The sequence below is a fragment of the Taudactylus pleione genome, unplaced genomic scaffold (assembly GCF_031769625.1).
Source record: "Taudactylus pleione unplaced genomic scaffold, aTauple2 ptg000533l, whole genome shotgun sequence".
In the NCBI taxonomy this organism is placed as follows: Eukaryota; Metazoa; Chordata; class Amphibia; order Anura; family Myobatrachidae; genus Taudactylus; species Taudactylus pleione.
In genome coordinates this window covers 4,631,283-4,653,647 of record NW_028284935.1, presented here as the reverse complement: position 1 = coordinate 4,653,647, position 22,365 = coordinate 4,631,283, and the positions used below count along the sequence as shown (strand labels likewise).

At 47.8% G+C, this 22,365-nt stretch overlaps 1 protein-coding gene across 2 annotated transcripts in view; it reads left to right on the top strand.

Annotated features, from left to right (window-relative positions):
• Window positions 1–22,365, top strand: part of ATRN (attractin) — a 205,044-nt gene that overhangs the window by 119,384 nt on the left and 63,295 nt on the right. For both annotated transcript variants that reach the window (XM_088450887.1, XM_088450888.1), the window contains exons 25-26: window positions 21,318–21,379; window positions 21,590–21,668. In XM_088450887.1, coding sequence (XP_088307013.1) covers window positions 21,318–21,379; window positions 21,590–21,668 — 141 coding nt within the window. The remainder of the gene's footprint in view (window positions 1–21,317; window positions 21,380–21,589; window positions 21,669–22,365) is intronic.

Sequence of the window (22,365 nt, the reverse complement as noted above, 5' to 3'; positions counted from 1 at the left end):
GAAGAAGCCGAGCAGGAATGACCGTTCCGGGACACGCATTGTACATAACAAAGTGTTCTAATGCCCCTTCTAGCTGGCACCACGCCTCTCAGCACCGCAACCTTACCCAGGCAATCTGCTGAGGGAACCTGTCACCTACTGTCGCTCTGTTCTTACAGTCTGGTTTTATAAAACATTAGTGCAATACTGTACATGCTTAGTAATGCTTTTTTCCATTCCTTCTTAAAGGGACATGAGGGTAAAATGTGTATTTTACATATATATATATATATATATATACAGTGTTTTATAACCACCTCTGAACAGTTGAGTGCTATGTAAGAATTGCGATTTATGTACAGTGACAGGCTCCCGGCGTTCTCTCTGCCTGGTTATATACTGGCTACCTGTGGCTGATGCTCTGGTGCCATTTCTGCCCCATGAATGTCAGTATTCAAAAAGCAAGACGCCACCCAACCGTGCTTTAACCCCTCTCCCCGACCGCCATCTGTAGCCGCAACATTTCCTGATCACCTTTGCCAATTCTCAGCCACCTCATGGAGCATCATTCGTCCACCACCAGATCTATGATAACGAAACTCCACCTCGGGTAATAAGGTTACATCCCTCTTCCCCCTTCAGCCTGTAGCCTGTCTGTCATTTCTCCCAGCGCGTGTGACACGTCTCCTGTCAGTATTGTGAAAACTGCAACATGGATTAATCACAAACTGACCTCACAGCGAGCTACAGATCGCCGCCGCAGCTTGGCGTTCTGTCTGTAAGTGCCCCCTGGAGCTATATGGTATGAAGTGGTGGTTCCATTCCCTCTGCGGCAGGAAAGAAGATTCCCACTCATTTTTAAAGGGAAAAACAGATGTTTGTATGTAATTCTATTTTATATGGTAAATGTGACTTGCATATTAAGAACAGGGAGGTCGCTATTATCTCTCGTGTATATGAGGCTATATTACATCATTATATTGTGTATAGTTAGAATAAGGTGACTCAAGTGTGTAACACCTGATCTCTTTGCTAACACGCAGTTGTCACACTTGTCCAATTCTTCACGGGTCCCAAAATTGGTAACGCCACCCATGTGTCATTAGTAATTACTGAAACTTGGGCTTTATGCTGAGATAAGAGCCTCATGCTGCACAGCTTAAAAACAACTTGGGAGAATTTAATTAAGAACTGGCATTACCGTGCAGCTTCAGCCCCAGGGTAAAGTGCCTGGGACTATTCCATTAGCGGGCTCGCAACCGACCCCGAGTCAGCACTTGAGTCCATTTCTGTTTGCACCCTCTATAGGTGCATGCAGCTGGCTTTGCCGCGTGGTAAAGTGCGCAGTTAATTGAATTTTCCTCTCAGTGGTTACAAGCACTGGAAGGTAGGTAATAAAAATGGCAATGCTTCTTTTTTTTTTTTTTTTTATGATCGCCTCGTATTACTATTCTGTTTTTGTTACTCAAGCAGCATAAATGAAAAGTGCGTTCCGTGGTTCTCATCTGCCTCACAGAGAAGTGGAGCGAATGTGCTTTATGTTCCCAGCACTTGTCAGTTTTTCAGGGTCATCCATCAAACGTGGTCGCTAATTAAGCTCAGTACACACCTGGAAGATTTTACTCCCGATCCACGATTTTCTGAGCGTAGAGATGAACTTAATAACATCCTATTTCCTGTGCTCACGCCAATGAATTATCTGAACGGTGGTATGTCCTAAAGGTCGTCAAAGACTACGCTTTTAAGTGAACTATGTGAGGCAGATCTACACGCTTCAAAATGCGCGCAACAATTGCTCATAGTTTCCGACCAGTGTCGTGCAGCAGGCCAGATGAGCAGATCTGATAATCGCCCATGGGTGCTGTGTACACACCACTGTGCAATATTCGTTTGTTTGGCCTGATTATTGCATAATCTGTACCAAGCATTGGTGGGTTTCTCTAACCTTCCTAGACTTTTTACTGAGCTGCCCTCACATCACGATTTCTGCATTGTAGGCCGTGCATGATGAGCCAATATCAGGCAATCCAAATTGCGACCAATCAAATAGTCTTTTGTGCACTTTGGTATATATACGCTCCAATGATGACCATTATCTTGTGACTGCACCAGCAAAGCTTGTGGGACATGAAGCTGCTCATACAGTATCGCCTCAGTTGGCTGCTGATCCTGGCATTCTGATCAAGCCGCAGAATCAGCCTGTGTGTGGCCAGCGTAATGATTGTCTGATTATGGGACAGTGACACCGATCCCACAAAGTCCAGGGACTGATAAACAGGAAGCCCAGGATGTGTGCGACACTTCCCCAGTCAGAGCCGTTTGCCGTGTATCCTCGCACAGTGTCTCCCCCTCTTCCCTGCTCCGGTCTATGAATGGAGCCCTATGCCTGAGCTAGGGGGGAGTAGGACCTTCCCCTGTCCGTGTCCCTGCTTTTCTATAAATACCCCTGAAGTGGTTTGGGGGCAGGCTATATGTTTTAGGATGTTTTTTTTTATTTTTATAGTCCCACAAATTCCTACTTCCAGCCGGAGCACACAGCCTGGGCTGTGCAGCCCCTGAATGTCAGCTCTGTGCTAACCGCATAGCTGCAGGATCGTGGGGAGTAAATACCTTGTTTCCAGAGAGAGGAAGCAGCCTGCTCTGTTATTTGTACAGGCGCTGGGCTCTGACAGACCTGCTCCTGTTTCCTGACCGAGCATCAATAATAACAGCAGTAAGCAGCCAGCTCTGGCCGTGTCCATGTTACTAAGGGGGGAGATGTAATTAGAGCTGGTAAGTGCTTAAAGTGCACTATAACCAGCACTATTTGACACAAGGAACCTTGGTATGTATGATAGCAGATAACGTAGAGAAAAGCCATTGCCTAACGATTCCTTTCAGATGTTATGAAAAAATAAGTGCATTTTTGTGACTTATCGTGGTATTTTTCACATATTGGCAGCGTTGCTTTCCGCTATGTGTACTAACCTGCGGTGGCTTCTGTAGGGTTCTGGCTGCATGCGAGATCTTGTGTGTGTGGGCGCGCCTGACGCTAGCAGAATATCTCACTCACACCAGGCAAGTCGCGCCGTGCGATGCGTTGAGGCTAGATGTACGAAGACACATCTGTATAAATTAATATGGAAAATGTAATGTGTGCGATTTTACAAAAAAAAAAAAAGAGGCAACAGGAGAAAATACTATAAACTGAATAATTTATTAAAACAGAATAAACCGTAAAATTGGTACCAAAAATAGTCGTCCTAAATAACCTGTCAGTTATATTTTTCATAATGGAACTTCGGCTAATTACCCTGTGTGGGCGCTACATTATTACAGCGGTTATGAGAATTCCAAGAGACCTAAAAGCCAGGTGTCCCTTGTGTAGCATAATTGAAATAAACATGATGATATCATAGTATTACTCACCCTATACCTCGCCCTACCTGGATCGGCAGGAACACTGACTCGACAAGCTCCGTTAATCTATAGGGAGGGCCGCTGGGGTGAGAGGAGGGGGGGGTTCCTGTTTTGGCAGTTGTCACTTAGCTGTCACTTTGCACGTTTCATTTGTTGCAAGGGACCCGTCAAGAGCGGGTTCTGTCCCCCAGTTTCTGCGGCTGGCAGAAGGCAGCGATAGGAAGGGGGAAGGATAAGCAGGAATGCAAATGAATTTGTTTTCAATCAGTTAAGTTTATTAGTGTAAATAATTGCTCCCAGATTTATGCAATTACACGCCGCTTTCCAGGGCCGGCAGACTGGCAGAGCTCCTGTTGGATACAAGGGAAGAGGGAGGAGGAGGGCAGCCGTGACTTGTAACAGAGCGTGTAAGTGATACTTTCAAACATGAAGCAGATGCTTCCTCCCCAGCTATTCCTGCCTTATTTTTGGCAGTGATCGGTGATATTTTTTCCCCTCTCTGAAGTGCTTCCTGCTCTCACAATGTGGAATTTTTGGAAAGCTGCGTTCTGGATGCCTATGGAATGAAAAGGACTTTTTATTTTGGAAGGGGGGGGGGTTTGCTTGTGGGTCTGTGAGTGTTTTCTCAGAAGAGCGTGTTACAGCAGCTACAGCGGCGTGACTTCTCACTAGAGGTAATGTCTGTTGCACTTTTATCGCACCTTTCGCCATTGCGGCGATTGGGGGGGGGGGGGACTGTCCCGTGGGAGATATGCAACACTTGAACTCTCGCTGCCTCAGTGTCGTCTGACTTTCCTCGGCAGAGCGACACGTGTGGGAGAAACCAGTTTTACCAGTTATCACTTCTGGGGCTTTGGAAGGTGTAGTCAAAATCCATTTCAGTCTGAGGAGGTTTATTGTTTAGTTTTCTCTACTTGCGTTGTTGTTTTTTGTGTAGTTATTTGTAGCGGCAGGTTGCAGTTTTTCAAGCAGTACAAATAGTAGTTTTGGGCAGGATTCGTTGCGGATAAAATGAATGTATTGGATAAAATTGGGGTCGCTCGCTGTGCCTGTGAGGATTAGCCGTTCAGCAATAAGTAGTAGATTAGCGTCGTATAGGCTTATTCACAGACTTCCAGATAACATCGTTCTTCTCCGTGCTGGAATAATGTAAAGCTGGCGCTTTTAGCTGTGAATACAGTAGGACCAGCCCTGCAACCTGTGATTGGAAACCTGGCCGCCCCAGCTACTGGGCACAGCACGAGCTCCTGCATTGGTGCTGGGTTTTCGCCCTGTGCGTCACGTCGTGTCTTTATTTCGCTGGTTACAGGAATTGCTGCTGAAAGTGTGCGCACTGCGCTGATATAATATTTCCCCTTTAATGTTACATATGAGAGGTTTATGAGACGTGTGCCACCCGCTGCAATCGTCCTTTACTCCCGGTGCTGGCCTGGATGGAGGTGATGTAGCCTGTGCTGAGAGGCTTTAGAAGAGACGTTTATACATATACATGAAAGAGCACTTTGTTACAGTCACAGTAAGTGCTCCTAGATATCCGGGACCATATAACGCGAACGCACCGGACATATTTTTGTATTTCTCCTAGTTACATGCAGCACTTATACATAAAGCTTTAATATAAAGTTGAGTGGCCGTCATTTCTGATAGGTTTACTGAGCTGCGGCCTGTGTGCACCTGCTGACCCGCGCCCGGGAGAGGAGCCCAGGTGTGTAGGAAGATGGAGCTTGCATGCATTGGGTTTGAAATATGGTTGGATGTAAATTGGTGAATGTTTCCCCTGTACGGCAGCACTTGATACATCGTGCATATATTTGCCGGCATGCAGCGTTGTACATGTGTGTACGTCTGGATTGCTACTAGGGATGGCGTGCACTCACACCAGCCTGTGCAAGTAATGTGATGGAACAGTGTACCTGGCCCATTCCGTCACGCTGCTCTGTGTACACCCAGTCTCCTGTTACTATAATGATGGTGCTCTTACTATCGGTGACCGCTAGTATTGCAGGCGCTGCGGTCACTGCTCGTGGCTCAGCCCACAGAATAACAGCATCCCCTTTTTGTATAGGTGACCGGTGCCCTCGACGTTTAAACTGCCCGTACAGAGATTACTGTGATTACCAGGGCATTCAGCAGGTTAAGATCCATGTTTGGAGCAATCTGTCACTTGTCCTCGGTTAGTCTTCAAGCCTCACCTAATACTATAACCTTCATATAGCAACACCCCATCAAAGTGGATGAGCTGGCCTAACAGGTACTGTATAAAGCTACCAGTCAGTATTCTGGGGTTAGCCCACGGTTCCAGCTACTCCAGAGGTAGAAATACCGGTTGAAAACGATGCTTAATTGCATTAAATAAGTCGCACCCAAATTTTAGTGTAGGAATCGGGTGGCTCCAAGCCAATTGTAACCCGAATTCTAATTCATTCCGCACAGAGAGGGGAATTTGTTTTTCAAGCTCAGTTTTGTTTGCAATATGTTAAAATACATAAACCGTGAGCTGCTAATGCATCGGTTATGTAATGTGCCATATGGCGCAGACCGGCCGTACTGTTGCTGACGCATACTGTACCTTCTGTGTGCTCCTGTTCATGTGGTCTCTGCTGAGTGTCAGAAGTGCAGCACCTCAGACCTTTGGCCACGTCGGGGTTTGGTGGTCTATTTGCAAATCCAATGAGCATTTTAGACTAATTTTGAGACCATACAGAGCTATATTGTATCCTTTTTAGATGGCTGGTTTGTGCTCATTGGCAGACTGTAAAGGTGCGTATTCACTACACGAGAGTGGAACGACTGTACGATTGCAACATTGTAACCGTGCAATCGTTCATCCTGTGCAGTGGGTAATGTGCCCACACTCCCTCACTCCCTCATCCCCGAACACGCACAACCTGTCGTCATGGACAGATTGGCCTGCGTGTTCAGGCGATGACTAATGGCGACAAGGTTCAACGGGAACGCGCATCGCTGGTCGTTGCCGGCATTTTACTGCACGATTTATGAGCGATTGAACGATTACGATGCCGTAATCGTTCAATCACTCATTTTTCTCCTCTAGTGGATACGCACCTTAACAGTGATTTATAGAAGTTCGGTTTGTTTAGAAGTTCAGTCGTCCAATTGTTTAACAAGTTGGTGAGACGTACCCAGACGGGGAAATGTAATTGCTGTGAGTTTGTGGTGAAAGACCATATGTGATACAGTATACAACCCAGGCCGGATGCTTCTGTACTTATGTGAATAGAAAATGCACTGTTTGTGTTCATTTAACAGCATTAACTCATTCACAGATCGGCTACATGGCGGAGATTAACGATGTCTGCAGGGAACATAAATGCCGCCTGCAATTTGTATGCCAGGCTTCCCCGCGCTTTCCTCTCGGAGGCAGACAAAAGGGTCTTTGTGGATCCGGCTGAACGGTGACCATTTCTGGTAGAAGGATTAGCGATCACCTAGCAACGGATCCTCTCTCACCTTCCCTGTCCGGCCCTGGTCCTCTGCCAGGTTTCACTCCGTGGTCTCACGTGTTATGAGATTTGCGTTGAGTTTCTTACTCTCTTTCTAGTGTGTCTAATGATATAGAGAATTCCTCGTTGCTGCCTTTGTGTTTGCCATGTTTGTGGTCAGCATTGCCGGCGGTCACAGCGGATCTGTGCCCCTCGGAGAATGTTTTCACATGGTTTTTTTTTTAAACTTTGAGACGCATGTTCATCTTCTGCCCCCCCAAAAGGATTTTTGCCTAGGCTCTAGAGCGCAGGTTCTCAAACTCAGTCCTCAGGACCCCAACCGGTGCATGTTTTCCAGGTCTCCTCAAAGAATCACAAGTGAAATTATTAGCTCCATCTGTGGATCTTTTTGAAATGTGTCAGTGAGTAATGGGTACACCTGTGCGCCTGCCCGGTGACCTGGAAATTGTGACCTGTGTGGGGCCCTGAGGACCGAGTTTGAGAACCTCTGCTCTAGAGCGATGACGCACACAGCACCTAAGCATCTGGAACAAAAAGTCCTTCCACAAACGTTTTGCCGGCAAGAACGATTTTCTTTTTTCTTTCAGTCTGGGGGTTCTTCACAACCAATTAGCACGCTTTCACCCGCCGTTCATTGCATTGTCCCATCTGATGCGCTGCACGGCAGATTGGACGATTCTACAGATGACGCGGTGTTACATGTAACTATATATTGTACGGAGGGTCGTGAAGTGTTTACGGCAATGCGATATATTGTTACATTTTGCCGCTGTTTTGCACCGTTGTTCAAGTGTGTACCCTAGCTTAGAGATTGTATAATGGGCAATGTAGAAATGTAGATTATGGTCTATTTCTTCTACTGACTTCTGTAACTCACTCAATGTCCCAGTTGATCTCGCAGTAGCCCTTTGTGCATCAACATAAGTTGAGGGGGGGGTGGTGATCTAGACCGCGTGGCAGTAGCTTCGTACACAGGGCCTGATTCAGAGCCGGACGCTGTCTAAGAGCGCTCGCCCTGAATCAGTGCTTTTTTTTTATTTTTATTCCGGGCCTCCTGGCCGCTCGCTAAGCTGTGGGTGACCACCCACAGCTTTTGCGGGCGGCCAGGCGATGATCGCGACCATCGGGGCTTGCGACGAGACCCTCGTGGTAGGGTCTCATCTGTCGCAAGCCCCAGAGAGCTTCCTGCTCTAACAGAGCAGGAAGCTCTCCACTGACATCACTGGTGATGTCAGTGGTGCCTCCCACAAACGGCAGGCGCTCCTTCGGGAACGCCTGCGTTTGTGTAGCCACTCCCCCGCATACAAAACTGGGTGAGCTGTCTATCAACACCGTCAGCCGCCCCTTTTGTAGTGAGTATCGTAGCGAGAGAATTTCTCTCTCGCTCCGGGGCTTGCGCATATGCTCATTACCCCACCATTGACCTGCTTGAGAGCGGGTCTGAGTCAGGCCCCCAGTCCACATCTGTACAGCGTAGGTCACTTAGTACTGAGGGATGTAGATGCCTCTGCAATGGTCCCGGTCCCTTTCTCCAGATTTCTCGGAATTCTCATATGATTAGAGAGTGTTCTGCCTACTTCATCCTAATTTTCTTTTTTTATTTTTGTGGAAAGTCTCTACCAGACTGTATGATCGCAGAGAGAAAGAGAGAGAGAGCCATTAAGAGGTGATCCCTAATTTCTACTTCAGGGTCCATAGGGGGTCCACAGGGTTGACCTTGGGGTATAGGTTGGGAACCAAATCCGGGCACCACGCAGTTAAAGCTTTTAGCTCCCAGGATGCACTTGGGTCCACTCTCCCTATAACCCCACCCCCAGCCAGAGGCACCTCAGTTTAAGTTGTGCCCGGCCGGAGTCGGGTCACCGTTTAGTGCAGTGGGGAGCTGATTAGCAGCCCCTAAGCTTTATTTTTTCTGAAGGACAGAGTTTTTTATTTTTCCTTTGGATTCTTCAGAGCGGCAGCGTCAGACTGTCCATAGGACGTCTAAGCTGCCGCTCCGTCACCCCGCTGGCGCTGAGACGCCAGTACAGATCTGGGGATCTCAGCGGGACCCCAGAGTCTGTACTAGCCGGACTCTGCGGGCGCCCAGGACTGCTGCCGGATTCACGGGGAGCAGGTAAGGCGCGGGTCACCGCTTGCGGTGATCCGCGCATTTGAAATGCAGTCCTGTGCCTCCGGTCTCTGGGGACAGTCCGGAGGCGCCGGCAGTGGCGGCGGGCCCCCCATACCCCGTGTGTCCACTAGACCACCAGGGACTTAGTGTTCGGTGCAGGGAGCCGGCGTCCCGGGGGTTAATAGCCGGCCAGGGGAGACAGCCTTCCCTGTTACAGCGGCTCCTCCCCTCAGCTCAGCGCGCCTTTCAGTATCTATAGTCTGGCGTCGCTGAGCTGCTTCCTCCGCGGGCCACGCTTCTTCTGAGGTCTCCAGCGGCCATTTTCTCTGTGGTGCAGCAGAAATCTCTGGAGATGGCAGTGAGTCCAGTCCCCCTGCGTACCTCACCATTAGGTCAGTGTACACAGCGCTGTAGCCTTCCCAGACACTGAATCTGGGTAAGTTGCATGCAGTGTAATAGTGCAGTATATTATATGACATGTTTATGTATATATGTGTATATCTGCATTGTATGTGACTTATGCTAGTGCTGACTGTACTTTATTCTCTCACCTGTCAGTGTATATCTATCCCTTTCCTTATCTGCCCTAATACAGCTGTACTTGGGGTGGTTCTGAGACCTCACATTTATATACTTGTTAATATTTGTGAGGTTTGTCACATACTGTTGCGTGCTGCACGTTGCCATATTTTGAGTGGAACTGTGTGTTGCATACGCTGAAAATGGGTCCCTGCAGCTAATTTTTAGTTTCAGTCAGGACCAGTATAGCGCTGCTTGATCACAAGGCTTGGTCAGATATGTCTGACCAGGAGATAGAGCGTTATACTGCACCCATTTTTACTATCCTGCAAGCCATGTGCTGCAGGTGTTAGTGCGGAGGATTTAACTCTTAAAGGGTTCTGTATGTGGCGTCATCGGGTGCCGGTCCCTTTCACGACCCCCTTGGGCTGTTTGTTTTCTCGGGATCCTCTTAATTGCGGATCGCCGGGCGGGCCCCATTGTTGTACCTCACTTGGGGTTACTTCACCATACTGCCCTTTTCATCTCAGGGTATCTCGCAGTTTCTTGCACTCTTCCCCTGTGACACAGACTACCGCTCCCTACAGGGGTTTTTTCGAGTATATGAATTCCCCCTGGTGCCACAATAGTCTGTCATGCCCCTTGCAGGGATTACCACAACAGCCACCCTGGGTGGAAGTCGTTTTTCTATGAAACGCAAATTGGCGTGGTTGACGCCCTGTGGTTACTTCCCACTTGGCTCTACCGTGAACTGGATACTGTTTTGGGCTCTTTCCCTCTTACACGGGGGGGAAGCCTATCTCAAGTATTATTATCCCTGCTTTCAGGCTGGTAGCAGGTCCATTCTGGTTAGAGTGAATGTTGACCTGCACCTGTATCATACACCCTCAGTATTACGTGCATTCTGGGTCCCTGTTGCTGACTAGCGGGTGGATCGCAGGGCGGGACTCTGGCTGTTGCCAGATATGAGGTATTACAACAGTGTTTGGTCTCCTGTCCCAAATTCCCTGAGGGTCATCATGAGCCCCTCCTGGGGTGGATGGGCGTGTTACTCGTCGGATTACAGACGTTACTACGCATCCCATTCCTGCGTGGTCGGATTCTTCTGATCCGTAGGTGGTAACTCTGCCTGAAATCAGTATACTCGCTTTCAGGGGTTGTTAACCAACCATGCTATAGCCATGGTAGGATGGGTAATACTATTGCATACTGAGCTGATGTATTTGTAATGTTTTTCCCCTCCAACACGTCTGGGGTTCAAGTGTATTTGGTCGCTCACGTAATATATGCAGTTGTCATAGGTGGACATGCCTATATTGGATACCAGCTCCAAACTTTCAGAGTTCCGGCTGCGACGGTATCCTCCGTAATACCCTATGGCTGCGCTCTGGGAATGCAGAGGTGCAGATACCATCTATAGGGTATATCTGACCTTGACAGTGGCAGTACAAATTTCCCGCCGTCAGCTATGCTCACTACGGGGCCTCAGACTATTAAGTCTTTTTGTCCTCTGGGTCAGCCTAAAGGTCTGTTTTTTCATAGACTGTCGGCCTTTACAAGGGCTGACATATCCAGTTCCGAGCAGGCCTGGACTGCCAGCCGATCCTGCTTCTGAACCAACGGATATATCGTCAGCCTGACGAGACAGGCCTACCACTGGGAGATGGCGATTTCTCAGTTTGCCCGGTACTAGTGTCTAGTTGCCGCGGCTACGTGGGTAGGAGGGTACGCCCTCTCTTTGCTCAGGCGGCCTATTTCCATGTGATGGTACGCAGGCCCTTATTCGGAACAGGGCCTTACAAATCCAGAAAGCTATACAGTTGTTGCGGTAAGCGGAGCTAATTGGGCCATCCCCACTTTCTCAGCGAGGGACTGGTTGTTCTGCTTTCTTTCTGGTGCGGTGGCTGAATGGTCCTCTTTGGCCTATTCTCTGTCTCAATTCCCCGAACCAGTTCCTAAAGCTACCTGGGTTCAGGAAGCAATCCCTATGCTCCATCATACTATGTTTGGAACCCGGGGACTTTATGGTATCACTGGATATACAGGACGCGTGCCTACGGGTACTTACAGAGACCTTACCTCAGCATGGACTGAGGTTTGCTGTATCACAGCACTTACGATTTTTCGGGCTCTGCCTGTTGGGACTGATCTCAGCCCCACAGGGGTTTACCAGCATTTGGGATTTTCTGACAGTTCTTCTGTTCAGTATATCCCAATGCTCCTGTACCTGGATGGCCTCCTGCTCTTAGCAGGATCACCGGGGTACTTTACAGCCGGGTCTGGTTGACTGTGGGTTCTTCAGGGTGCAGACGTTTAATCAATGGGGAAAAAGTCCTCCCTGCATCCCTCTCTGGGTATTCTTCACCTAGGAGCCCTGCTGGATTCTCAAAATCTGAGAATTCTTCTGGCTTAAGACGGCATCTCCACTCTTCCATTAGGAGTACATGGATGTCTGCGCAGTCGCCATATGTCTTTACACTCTGGGATGCATGGTCCACTATTCAGTGTCTGCCTTTGGAAGGGTGGAATGGGCTCAGTTCCATTCCAGGCCTTTCCATAATTGGCTTATCTACAGATGGAACGAGTTTTTTCTGTCGGATCACTGTTCAAACGATGATGCTCTCCCCGGAGGCAAGTCGGTCCCTTTTCGGGTGACTATGGCCATCTCGTCCAGGGTATTCTTTGCTAAGGACAGTGTCTGGTTCGCATCCATTTCAGTGCAATTGGATGTCTGTCGATTCCACCCTGTCAATTAACTTGTTGGAACTTTAGCCTGTCTTGGGCTTCACTCTGGCATAGCCCTTGTTTCCAGGTGAACCTGAAAAAGTTCAGTCCGACAGGGTCAGAACAGTGGCTTCCTTTTTAGCAATACTGTTCGTTGGGTGGCAATGTCAGGTATGTCATACATTCGGGAATTGTCTGAGGGTCTCCTCCCGACCATCTCGACAGTGTTCATTTCGGGTGCTCTCCATTGGGAAGCGGGAGTCCTCAGCCGTTACGACGTGCATCCCGGGGACTAGTCTCTTCCCCAAGAGAGGTTTCATCTCCTGGTGAGCAGGGGGGGGGGCCCTCCTGAGGTGACACTCATGGCCTTCTGACTCTATCACACTATGGTGTTACAGTCCAACTCTGGGGATTCTGAAGCAACCTTCAGTGACTCTTTGTCGGTGAAGGGGTTCTTCCAATTTGCGTACCTGTGTTCTCCAGTCTCCATTCTTCCTCGAGGGAAGTGTTTCAATAGAGACAGAGATGCTTTCCTGCTGGTGGCTCCTGATTGCCCCAGATGTCAGGGGTACTTGGTTTTTCGGAGTCTCTCCATCGATACTCCATTCCTGATGCTTCGCTACCCAGACCTGTTGTCTCAGGGTCCTGGGGTTTGCCTTGGACCTGGGTCGTTTGTCTTTGACTACGTCCCTATAGTGGTCTTACGGCTTCCATGGCTTTGTCATCGTTGGAATGATTGGAGCACATGGATCAGCTTTTGCTGGGACCTACCACAATCTGTGGCAGCCATAATTCTTATGGTATTATACCTATCAATACGATCCTCTGGTGTCCAGGATTTCCAGATTTTCTGGCATTCCTTCCGGCTGGCTTGGGTTTCTCCCTCGGCCTGGCCTTCCTGACAGTGCAGATCTCTACACTGTCAGTATGATTAGGTTATGGAATTGCTCCGCTCTGATATCCAGTTCATCCTTTGGAGTGTTCTCTGGATTATGCCTCCATTTGTCCTCCCTAGGGTCTCCTTGTGAGTTAGTAGTGGTTCTTCGTTAACTCCGGGGAAAGTTAATGGAACCGCTGGTTGTAATAGCCATTACATGGTCTATTGCTTTGGCTTTCTCTCTTTCTATCAGGGAGTTTATATCAACCAGGTGAGTGTCGGAATTGGGAGCGTTCTCATGTGGCTCCCTCTTCTGGAGGGCATCTTGTTAGGGTGTGAGTTGCTCTCACCCTGTGTTTCATCTTAGTGATTTTCAGGTTCCATATTATTCTGGAACTTATGGTGCGGCCATTCAGTCCCCAGTCCTCTCGGCTGGTGTGGCCTCATTGACTGTGGTCCGGCCTCTGTGGATTTATGTGATCCATTCAAGTTCCTGACGGAAATCGGACTCCTTATTGGTGGTCTGAGATTTCTGGTTTTAACAGGAAAGGATGGCCGGCCTATGGCCATATGTTGGCTGGACGGCCTCGTATGTCTTCTTCAGGGGCCTACCCATGGGTAGGCCTTTCTGTTGTTGCTGCTTGTTTTTTTTCTCGGGCCATGTAACCCTCGTGGGTGGCTCGCGGTGGCACCTTGGCTGGTTTGCCTTGCTAGGTGGCCACCTGGTCTTCTGTCTACACCTTTTTAAGGTTCTAGGCATTGTTTTCCTTTGCCTCTCAGGATGCTTCCTTTTTGGCGGCGGATTCTCCTCTCAGCACAGGAGCGTCCCCTCCCTTGGTTGAACTGCTTTGGGACATCCCCAAGGTCAACCCTGTGGACCCCCTATGGACCCTGAAGTAGAAAACAAGAGATATGGTAAGAACTTACCTTTGTTATCTCTGTTTCTACGAAGTCCATAGGGTCCACAGGGCGCCCGCCCTGACGCACCTGGCTTCAAATGGGCTGTGTGACTGGTCACCGGTTTTCCGTCTCCCATTTCTGTGAGTATGGTTATCGAGTGTTCCAGTTTTCTCTCTTTTTTTCTCCTCCTCCGGCCTTTGGCTACTTACAAACTGAGGTGCCTCTGGCTGGGGGTGGGGTTATAGGGAGAGTGGACCCAAGTGCATCCTGGGAGCTAAAAGCTTTAACTGCGTGGTGCCCGGATTTGGTTCCCAACCTATACCCCAAGGTCAACCCTGTGGACCCTATGGACTTCGTAGAAACAGAGATAACAAAGGTAAGTTCTTACCATATCTCTTGTTTTCCTACATCAGCAGAATCAATCAGCACATTGTGCGAATATCCTGAAAGTGGCCCGATTTGGGCAACTTTGACGCAGCAAGTTTTTTTTATCGGCAAATGTGATAGTGTTGTGCCTTTAAAAAAAAAAAAAAAAAAAAAAAAAAAAAAAGTTTCCCATTCATACATCACTGCTTGTCCATATCATATACTCCTGTATGTTCTAAGACGAGCAGAATCTTCAGGTGTGTCATCAAATTAGTTTTTCATTTGTACAAATTATTATTATCCTTGATTTATATGGCGCCACAAGTGTTCCGCCGCACCTTACAGAGTACATAAACAAATAATTTGACAACTGACTTACAGTACAATACAGGACAAGGACATGGATAATATATATTGCTACATTAGTGACCATAACACCCAGATAAGCAACAGAGCTTAAGCAACCAAGTGTTAGGTGCCCTGGTGGGGGGTAAGAAGTAGGTGAAAGTAAAGTAAGGAGAAGCACAAGAGGGTAGAGGCCCTGCTCGTAAGAGCTAACATTCAAATCAACTTGATGTGTGTCCATCAGTGGGGGGCGCTGTCATGTAAGACTTGGTAGTTTGCAAGTTTTGGCCTGGAATGTGGTTCCATGCGCTGGCAGATTGCACTCCAGTTCAGCCTCAGCAAGCACATTAACGCAGATTATAGAGATTATAAATTATGATTAATGATTTTCTGGGTTAAAGGACCACTGCGTGCCCTGCTACATTTGCTTGCACAGCGGGTTATCGCTGATCATCTGTGTGATCTCTGCGCATAGTGGTAACAGTGTTCCAGCATCAGGGACAGATACACCCGCCACCGTTCTGTCTGCTGTGTGTAAGCATTCGGTGCAGATGAACGCGGGGATCCTGTGGCTGAGATCAGGGCAGATGGCGTCATTATAGCGAGTTGCGTCACACGCTCTCCTCCCTGTACAGTCACACAGCTAATTCTAGTCGATTCCACCAGTGTCGCAGTGAAGAGGATTTCCCAGTCTTTTTCCTCTTCCTCGTCTACTACACGGTTTTCTTACACCATAGATGTCTGGGCCTAAGAGCGGTGTGCAGTCTCTCTACCTTCAAGTACACGGTCGTATTCAGAGTTGAAAGCAAATTTGAATTGCGCAATGAGTTCACAAAAATGTCCCCTTTTTTTTTTTTTTTTTTGAAACCTAGTCGGAGTTGGTCACCTGTGCAACTTTATAGCTGCGGCTCCCTCCCTGTCACGCGTGTCAGATGCGGCACCAGAGTGCGCAGTTTCGCTGTGCGTTTAGAGAAGGCTGGGAATCTGAAATGTGAAAGAGACACCTATAGAATTATCATCTGTTTTTTGGTAACACTTTAGAATACACGTCGGTGTTCTCCCCAGGCTGTTTTTTTGCGGGTACACCACCCGGCAAGAAACAACCCACCATCCGGCAGTCCTCCCCTCCCCCTCCCCCCCCATCCTCAAACCCCAAATGCGCTGACTTCACATGTTTTTCCTATCGGAAGCTCCCAGTCAGTCTGGTATCTGTGTCCGCCGGCAATAAGGACAAGTTAGTGAGGGTTCTGGGCGACGGGATGTGGCGCATTGGGGCAGTGGAGGGTTGGGGGAGTGCTGGATGGTGCAGCTCTGGCCCGTCACAGTACAGGGTGGTGTCAGGCTGGAGGGTAGAGATCCCTCCCCCTGTATAAAAGCAAGGGCGTGCTGTTTGGATGGAAACAGTTGCCTGAACACATTAAAGAGAGTAGTCCTGTGCCCACTCAGTCTTGTGTAGGAGCTGGAAAAAAAATCTGTGGGCACATTACAGTGGGGCAAAAAAGTATTTGGCCAGCCACCAATTGTGCAAGTTGTTGCACTTTAAAAGGAGAGAGGTCTGTAATTTCCATCATAGGTACTCTTCAACTGTGAGAGACAGAATCAGAACCAAAAGTTCTGGAAATCACATTGTATGATTTTTAAACATTTTATTTGTATATTCTTGCGGAAAATAAATATTTGGACACCTACCAACCAGCAAGAATTCTGGCTTTCACAGACCTATTACTTCTTCTTTTGGAAGCTCGTTACCTGTATTAATGGCACCTGTTTGAACTGGTTAACTGTATAAAAGACACCTGGCTACACCCTCAAACAGTCAGACTGCAACCTCTCCACCATGGCCAAGACCAGAGAGCTGTCTAAGGACACCAGGGACAAAATTGTAGACCTGCACAAGGCTGGGATGAGCTACTCGACAATAGGCAAGCAGCTTGGTGAGAAGAGATCAACTGTTGGCGCAATTATTAAAAAATGGAAGAAATACAAGGTCACTGACAATCTCCCTTGACCAAGGGCTCCATGCAAGATCTCACCTTGTGGGGTATGAATGATCTTGAGAACAGTGAGGGACCAGCCTAGAACTACATGGGGGGACCTGGTCAATGACCTCATGAGAGCTGGGACCACAGTCACAAAGGTTACCATTAGTGACACAGTACGTCATCATGGATTCAAATCCTGCAGCGCCCGAAAGGTCCTCCTGCTTAAGCCAGCACATGTCCAGGCCCAACTAAAGTTTGCCCGTGACCGTCTGGATGATCCAGAGGAGGATTGGGAGAATGTCATGTGGTCAGATGAGACCAAAATTTTACTTTTTGGTCTAAACTCCACACGCTGTGTTTGGAGGGAGAAGAATGATGAGTGCATCCCAAAAACACCATACCCACTGTGAAGCATGGGGGTGGAAACATCATGCTTTGGGGATACTCTTCTGCAAAGGGAACAGGTGCAAAGGGGAAAGGACAACTGATCCGTATTATGGAGAGGATGAATGGGGCCATGTATCGTGACATTTTGTGGAAAAACCTCCTTCCCTCAGTAATAGCATTGAATATGCAACGTGGCTGGGTCTTCCAGCATGACAATGACCTCAAACACACCGCCCGGGCAACTAAAAAGTGGCTCCGCAAGAAGCATTTCAAGGTCCTGGATTATCCTAGCCAGTCTCCAGACCTCAACCCAATAGAAAATCTGTGTTGCCCGGCGACAGCCCCAAAACATGACACATCTAGAGAAGATCTGCATTGAAGAGTGGGCTAAAATACCTGCTGCAGTGTGTGCAAACCTGGTCAAGAACTACAGGAAACGTTTGACCTCTGTAAAGTAACCTCCGTTGGCAATTACAAAGTATTGAGTTAAACTTTTTGATTGTCCAAATATTTTTTTTCCGAAAGAATATACAAATTGTTTAAAATCATACAATGTGGTTTCCGGAATTGTTTGTTCTGATTCTGTCTCGCACAGTTAAAGCGTACCTATGGTGGAAAGTACACACCTCTCTCATCTTTGAAAGTGCAACAATTTGCACAATCGGTGGCTGTCCAAATACTTTTTTGCCCCACTGTATTTGTGGAGCCTGCAAGTGGGGGCGCTGTATTTGTGGAGCCTGCAAGTGGGGGCACTATTTGTGGAGCCTCCAAGTGGGGGCACTGTATTTGTGGAGCCTGCAAGAGGGGGCGCTGTATCTGTGGAGCCTGCAAGTGGGGGCACTGTATCTGTGGAGCCTGCAAGTGGGGGCGCTGTATCTGTGGAGCCTCCAAGTGGGGGCGCTGTATCTGTGGAGCCTGCAAGTGGGGGCGCTGTATCTGTGGAGCCTGCAAGTGGGGGCGCTGTATCTGTGGAGCCTGCAAGTGGGGGCGCTGTATCTGTGGAGCCTGCAAGTGGGGGCGCTGTATCTGTGGAGCCTGCAAGTGGGGGCGCTGTATCTGTGGAGCCTGCAAGTGGGGGTGCTGTATCTGGGAGCTGTATAAAAAAATAATTATGTGATGCCATCGCTAAATAACCTGATGCTGATTTCTCTAAAGGGACCAGATCCTACAGACTTTGATTATGAAAAAGCTGCAGACGACTGGGCCTCTAAGAAGAAGAAGATGAGATTTTTAATATATAAAATGTTATTTCAAGTTTAAATCATTATACGGTCAGGGTTTAAATTATTTTATTATTGCGATAGCTCCCACCCGGCTACTTCTTGATGCCACCCAGCTGGAATTTTTTTCTGGGGAGAGCACTGTATACATACTACTTCCCCCAACAGAGCTTGAACCATACTTTGTTTGAAACGTGTTCAATATACTAGAAAATTAACTTTTAAAAATACAGTTGCAGCTGTTGTGTTTGCCCACATGGGTATCTATATTTTGTTTTATAGTCCCTTACTGTATTTTGTCTGCGTCTGCACATCCCCTGCTCCTGTCTGCACAACAACCATTTCACTCCTGCTTCTGGTACCGGCGTATGCACAAAACACATGCACATATAGTTGCATCCTCAATACACCGCACAGCGCGACTGGCCTGGCGTGAGTGAGCCGCCAGGTTCCATGCAACTGCTAGCGGTGGGCGTCTTTTTTTTTTTTTTTTGTAATTTGCTGACTAGGACGCACCAGCAGACTGCGCTGAGTAATGTGATATGTGACACCTGTATATCTGTGTGCTCCTGAGTCTGTATATGGGAGACTGTGCTGAGTAATGTGATATGTGACACTTGTATATCTGTGTGCTCCTGAGTCTGTATATGGGAGACTGCGCTGAGTAATGTGATATGTGACACCTGTATATCTGTGTGCTCCTGAGTCTGTATATGGGAGACTGCGCTGAGTAATGTGATATGTGACACCTGTATATCTGTGTGCTCCTGAGTCTGTATATAGGAGACTGTGCTGAGTAATGTGATATGTGACACCTGTATATCTGTGTGCTCCTGAGTCTGTATATGGGAGGTTGTGCTGAGTAATGTGATATGTGATACCTGTATATCTGTGTGCTCCTGAGTCTGTATATGGTAGACTGCGCTGAGTAATGTGATATGTGACACCTGTATATCTGTGTGCTCCTGAGTCTGTATATGGGAGACTGCGCTGAGTAATGTGATATGTGACCCCTGTATATCTGTGTGCTCCTGAGTCTGTATATGGGAGACTGTGCTGAGTAATGTGATATGTGACACCTGTATATCTGTGTGCTCCTGAGTCGGTATATAGGAGACTGCGCTGAGTAATGTGATATGTGACACCTGTATATCTGTGTGCTCCTGAGTCGGTATATAGGAGACTGCGTTGAGTAATGTGATATGTGACACCTGTATATCTGTGTGCTCCTGAGTCTGTATATGGGAGACTGCGCTGAGTAATGTGATATGTGACACCTGTATATCTGTGTGCTCATGAGTCTGTATATAGGAGACTGCGCTGAGTAATGTGATATGTGACACCTGTATATCTGTGTGCACCTGAGTCTGTATATAGGAGACTGCGCTGAGTAATGTGATATGTGACACCTGTATATCTGTGTGCTCCTGAGTCTGTATATAGGAGACTGTGCTGAGTAATGTGATATGTGACACCTGTATATCTGTGTGCTCCTGAGTCTGTATATGGGAGACTGCGCTGATTAATGTGATATGTGACACCTGTATATCTGTGTGCTCGGGAACTGCTGCGCCGAGAGGGGCTTTTTGGCGTGACTGCAGCAGAGATGTGTATGGATACATCTGTACACACACCAATGCACGTGGCAGACAAAAAAAAGCTGCAAATTGTGTTTACGTCTGAATATGTTCCACAGTGTCTGGATCCTGCTGTTACACTTTGCTTTATATGCTAACTATTACGTCCCTCCCTCTGCTTTGCTAAGCATAATTTAAATATGAGAAGTAGACTGAAGCAAAGCAGTAGTTATAGTGGAGGTGCTGTTAACACCCAAACGTGTGCTCTGACGTGGGGGCCTCAGAGGCATCTGGGTCGGCGGGGGGGGGGGGGTCTGGAAGGCGTCTAGGCTGACGTTTAGCCTTCAAGGCGACTGGGTAGACGTGTCACGGTCATTATAGTGACTGTAGACATCCAGATGGCATCCCGTGAGCAGTGCTGGCGTTACGGTGGGGTTTTAAGGAGGGACACTGTGTATATATTTTGTGCGCGTATACTCTGAAGTCGAAGAATAATTAGCCAGGAGCAGAGCTCAGGCACCTACTGCTGTCAGTGCAGGACTCATACTCTGGGTCTCACAGAGATTGGCTGCTGCGGTCGGATGGACACAGGCCTGGATAATGCTGCGTACAACACGCTACGACAGCAACGATCAGACTGGATCGAGCATCCACCACATGCAGCAGACCCCCCCCCCCCACTGCTATCGTAAACCGGCTAACCTGGTCGATATCGATCAGGTCTGCCTGCTTGCACAGACGACGGTAGTTCGTTGTGAACTACCATACGTGGACGCGCATCGTCCATCGTACGGTCGTTAGCTGGGCTTATAAACTGCCAGATTTTAACTATAACAATAGGATCGTTATCGTTGAAATCTGATATGTTATCGTACCGCGTGTACGGTCCAACAGTGGAGGCTCACGATCAGCTGACCAAAACCAATATGGCGGCGCCCAGTGTCCGGAGCCGGTGGGAACGCCGCCGGAGCGCCGAACTCCCTGAGCCCACCACCACGTTGTTAATCTATCGAAGGCGGGGCAGGACCCCATCCAAGACCCCTATCCAAGTGAAAAGACACACTGCTCTTTTCACTGCTTGATACATTAGCCCATGTGTATGTGGTGCGTATGAGTTTGCCATACCATCCCTGGGAAATATAATGTCTCTGCTGGCCCAAACATAGGTCATTGTTACCGCCGCATGCGTGCTAAGTTATCACTTCAGGTGTTTTCCATACCAAACGTCATATATATTATTTACTATACACAGAAGTAATATTGTTGTAACTGTAGTGCAATAGGCAAGGACGTCCTGCAATGGTTTATTGTACTGTAGCCAGGGGGCTGCATGTGCCGACTTTATGGATGAGTCCTGGTACAACCAAGCCTGCTCCATCTGCACATGGATCTTTATTAGTTACGTGTTGGCCCTGAGGCCGCTTTGTGCTGTGGGGTGTATTAATTGTGCCCTCTTCTCTTGCAGATCGCCTTTTCTCAGCACAGCAACTTTATGGACTTGGTACAGTTCTTTGTCACATTCTTCAGGTACGCAGGGCAGATTCCCGGGCACAGGGCATCCGTACTCCCCCACCAACCCCCCTCCTCCCCAACCAGACACATGCACAGTGTATACGGTTTGTCTCCTTCATTCTCAGCTGTTTGCTGCCACCTTGTGGTTGCATGTAAATACGACCACTAGTAATTGTGATTTGAGCTGTGTATATTACTTTCTCACATGTTTTATTTCTTTTGCAGTTGTTTCCTCTCTCTGCTTCTTGTTGCTGCCGTAGTTTGGAAAATCAAACAGAGCTGTTGGGCTTCAAGGAGAAGAGAGGTGCGTTACATTTCGGTTTCGGGTTAGAGATGACCAAATATACGCCAGAGTATTTACTGTATGCTTATACTGGAGCTACATAGGCTGTCTCACAGCACCTGTGTGGCGCCTCTCACACACGCCACTGTATGACACAAGGCTTTATACATACGGCTTTGTGTCTTTGTTATTGTGGCTGGATAGGCTACTAATTTTGTACTATTCTTCAATCATTTAGTACATAGAGGTGGTGACTATATGGGAGCTCTGTTTGGCGGCACTGATATGAGAATATGACCCGCAGGGCGCCATTCTTGGTAGAGATACTGTAATTATTGCTGGATTAACTCCTTAAATTCCATTATCATTTGTTTCCCAAGTACAGTGTTTTATTTGTATTTATTTTTTCATGTATTTTTTGATCAAAGAATCAGACCATGCACAGGGTTACAGCAGCCAGTACTGATATAGTATATACACATTATTATACCCACAGTCAGGGAATCAGACCATGCACAGGGTTACAGCAGCCAGTACTGATATAGTATATACACATTATTATTCCCACAGTCAGGGAATCAGACCATGCACAGGGTTACAGCAGCCAGTACTGATATAGTATATACACATTATTATTCTCACAGTCAGGGAATCAGACCATGCACAGGGTTACAGCAGCCAGTACTGATATAGTATATACACATTATTATTCTCACAG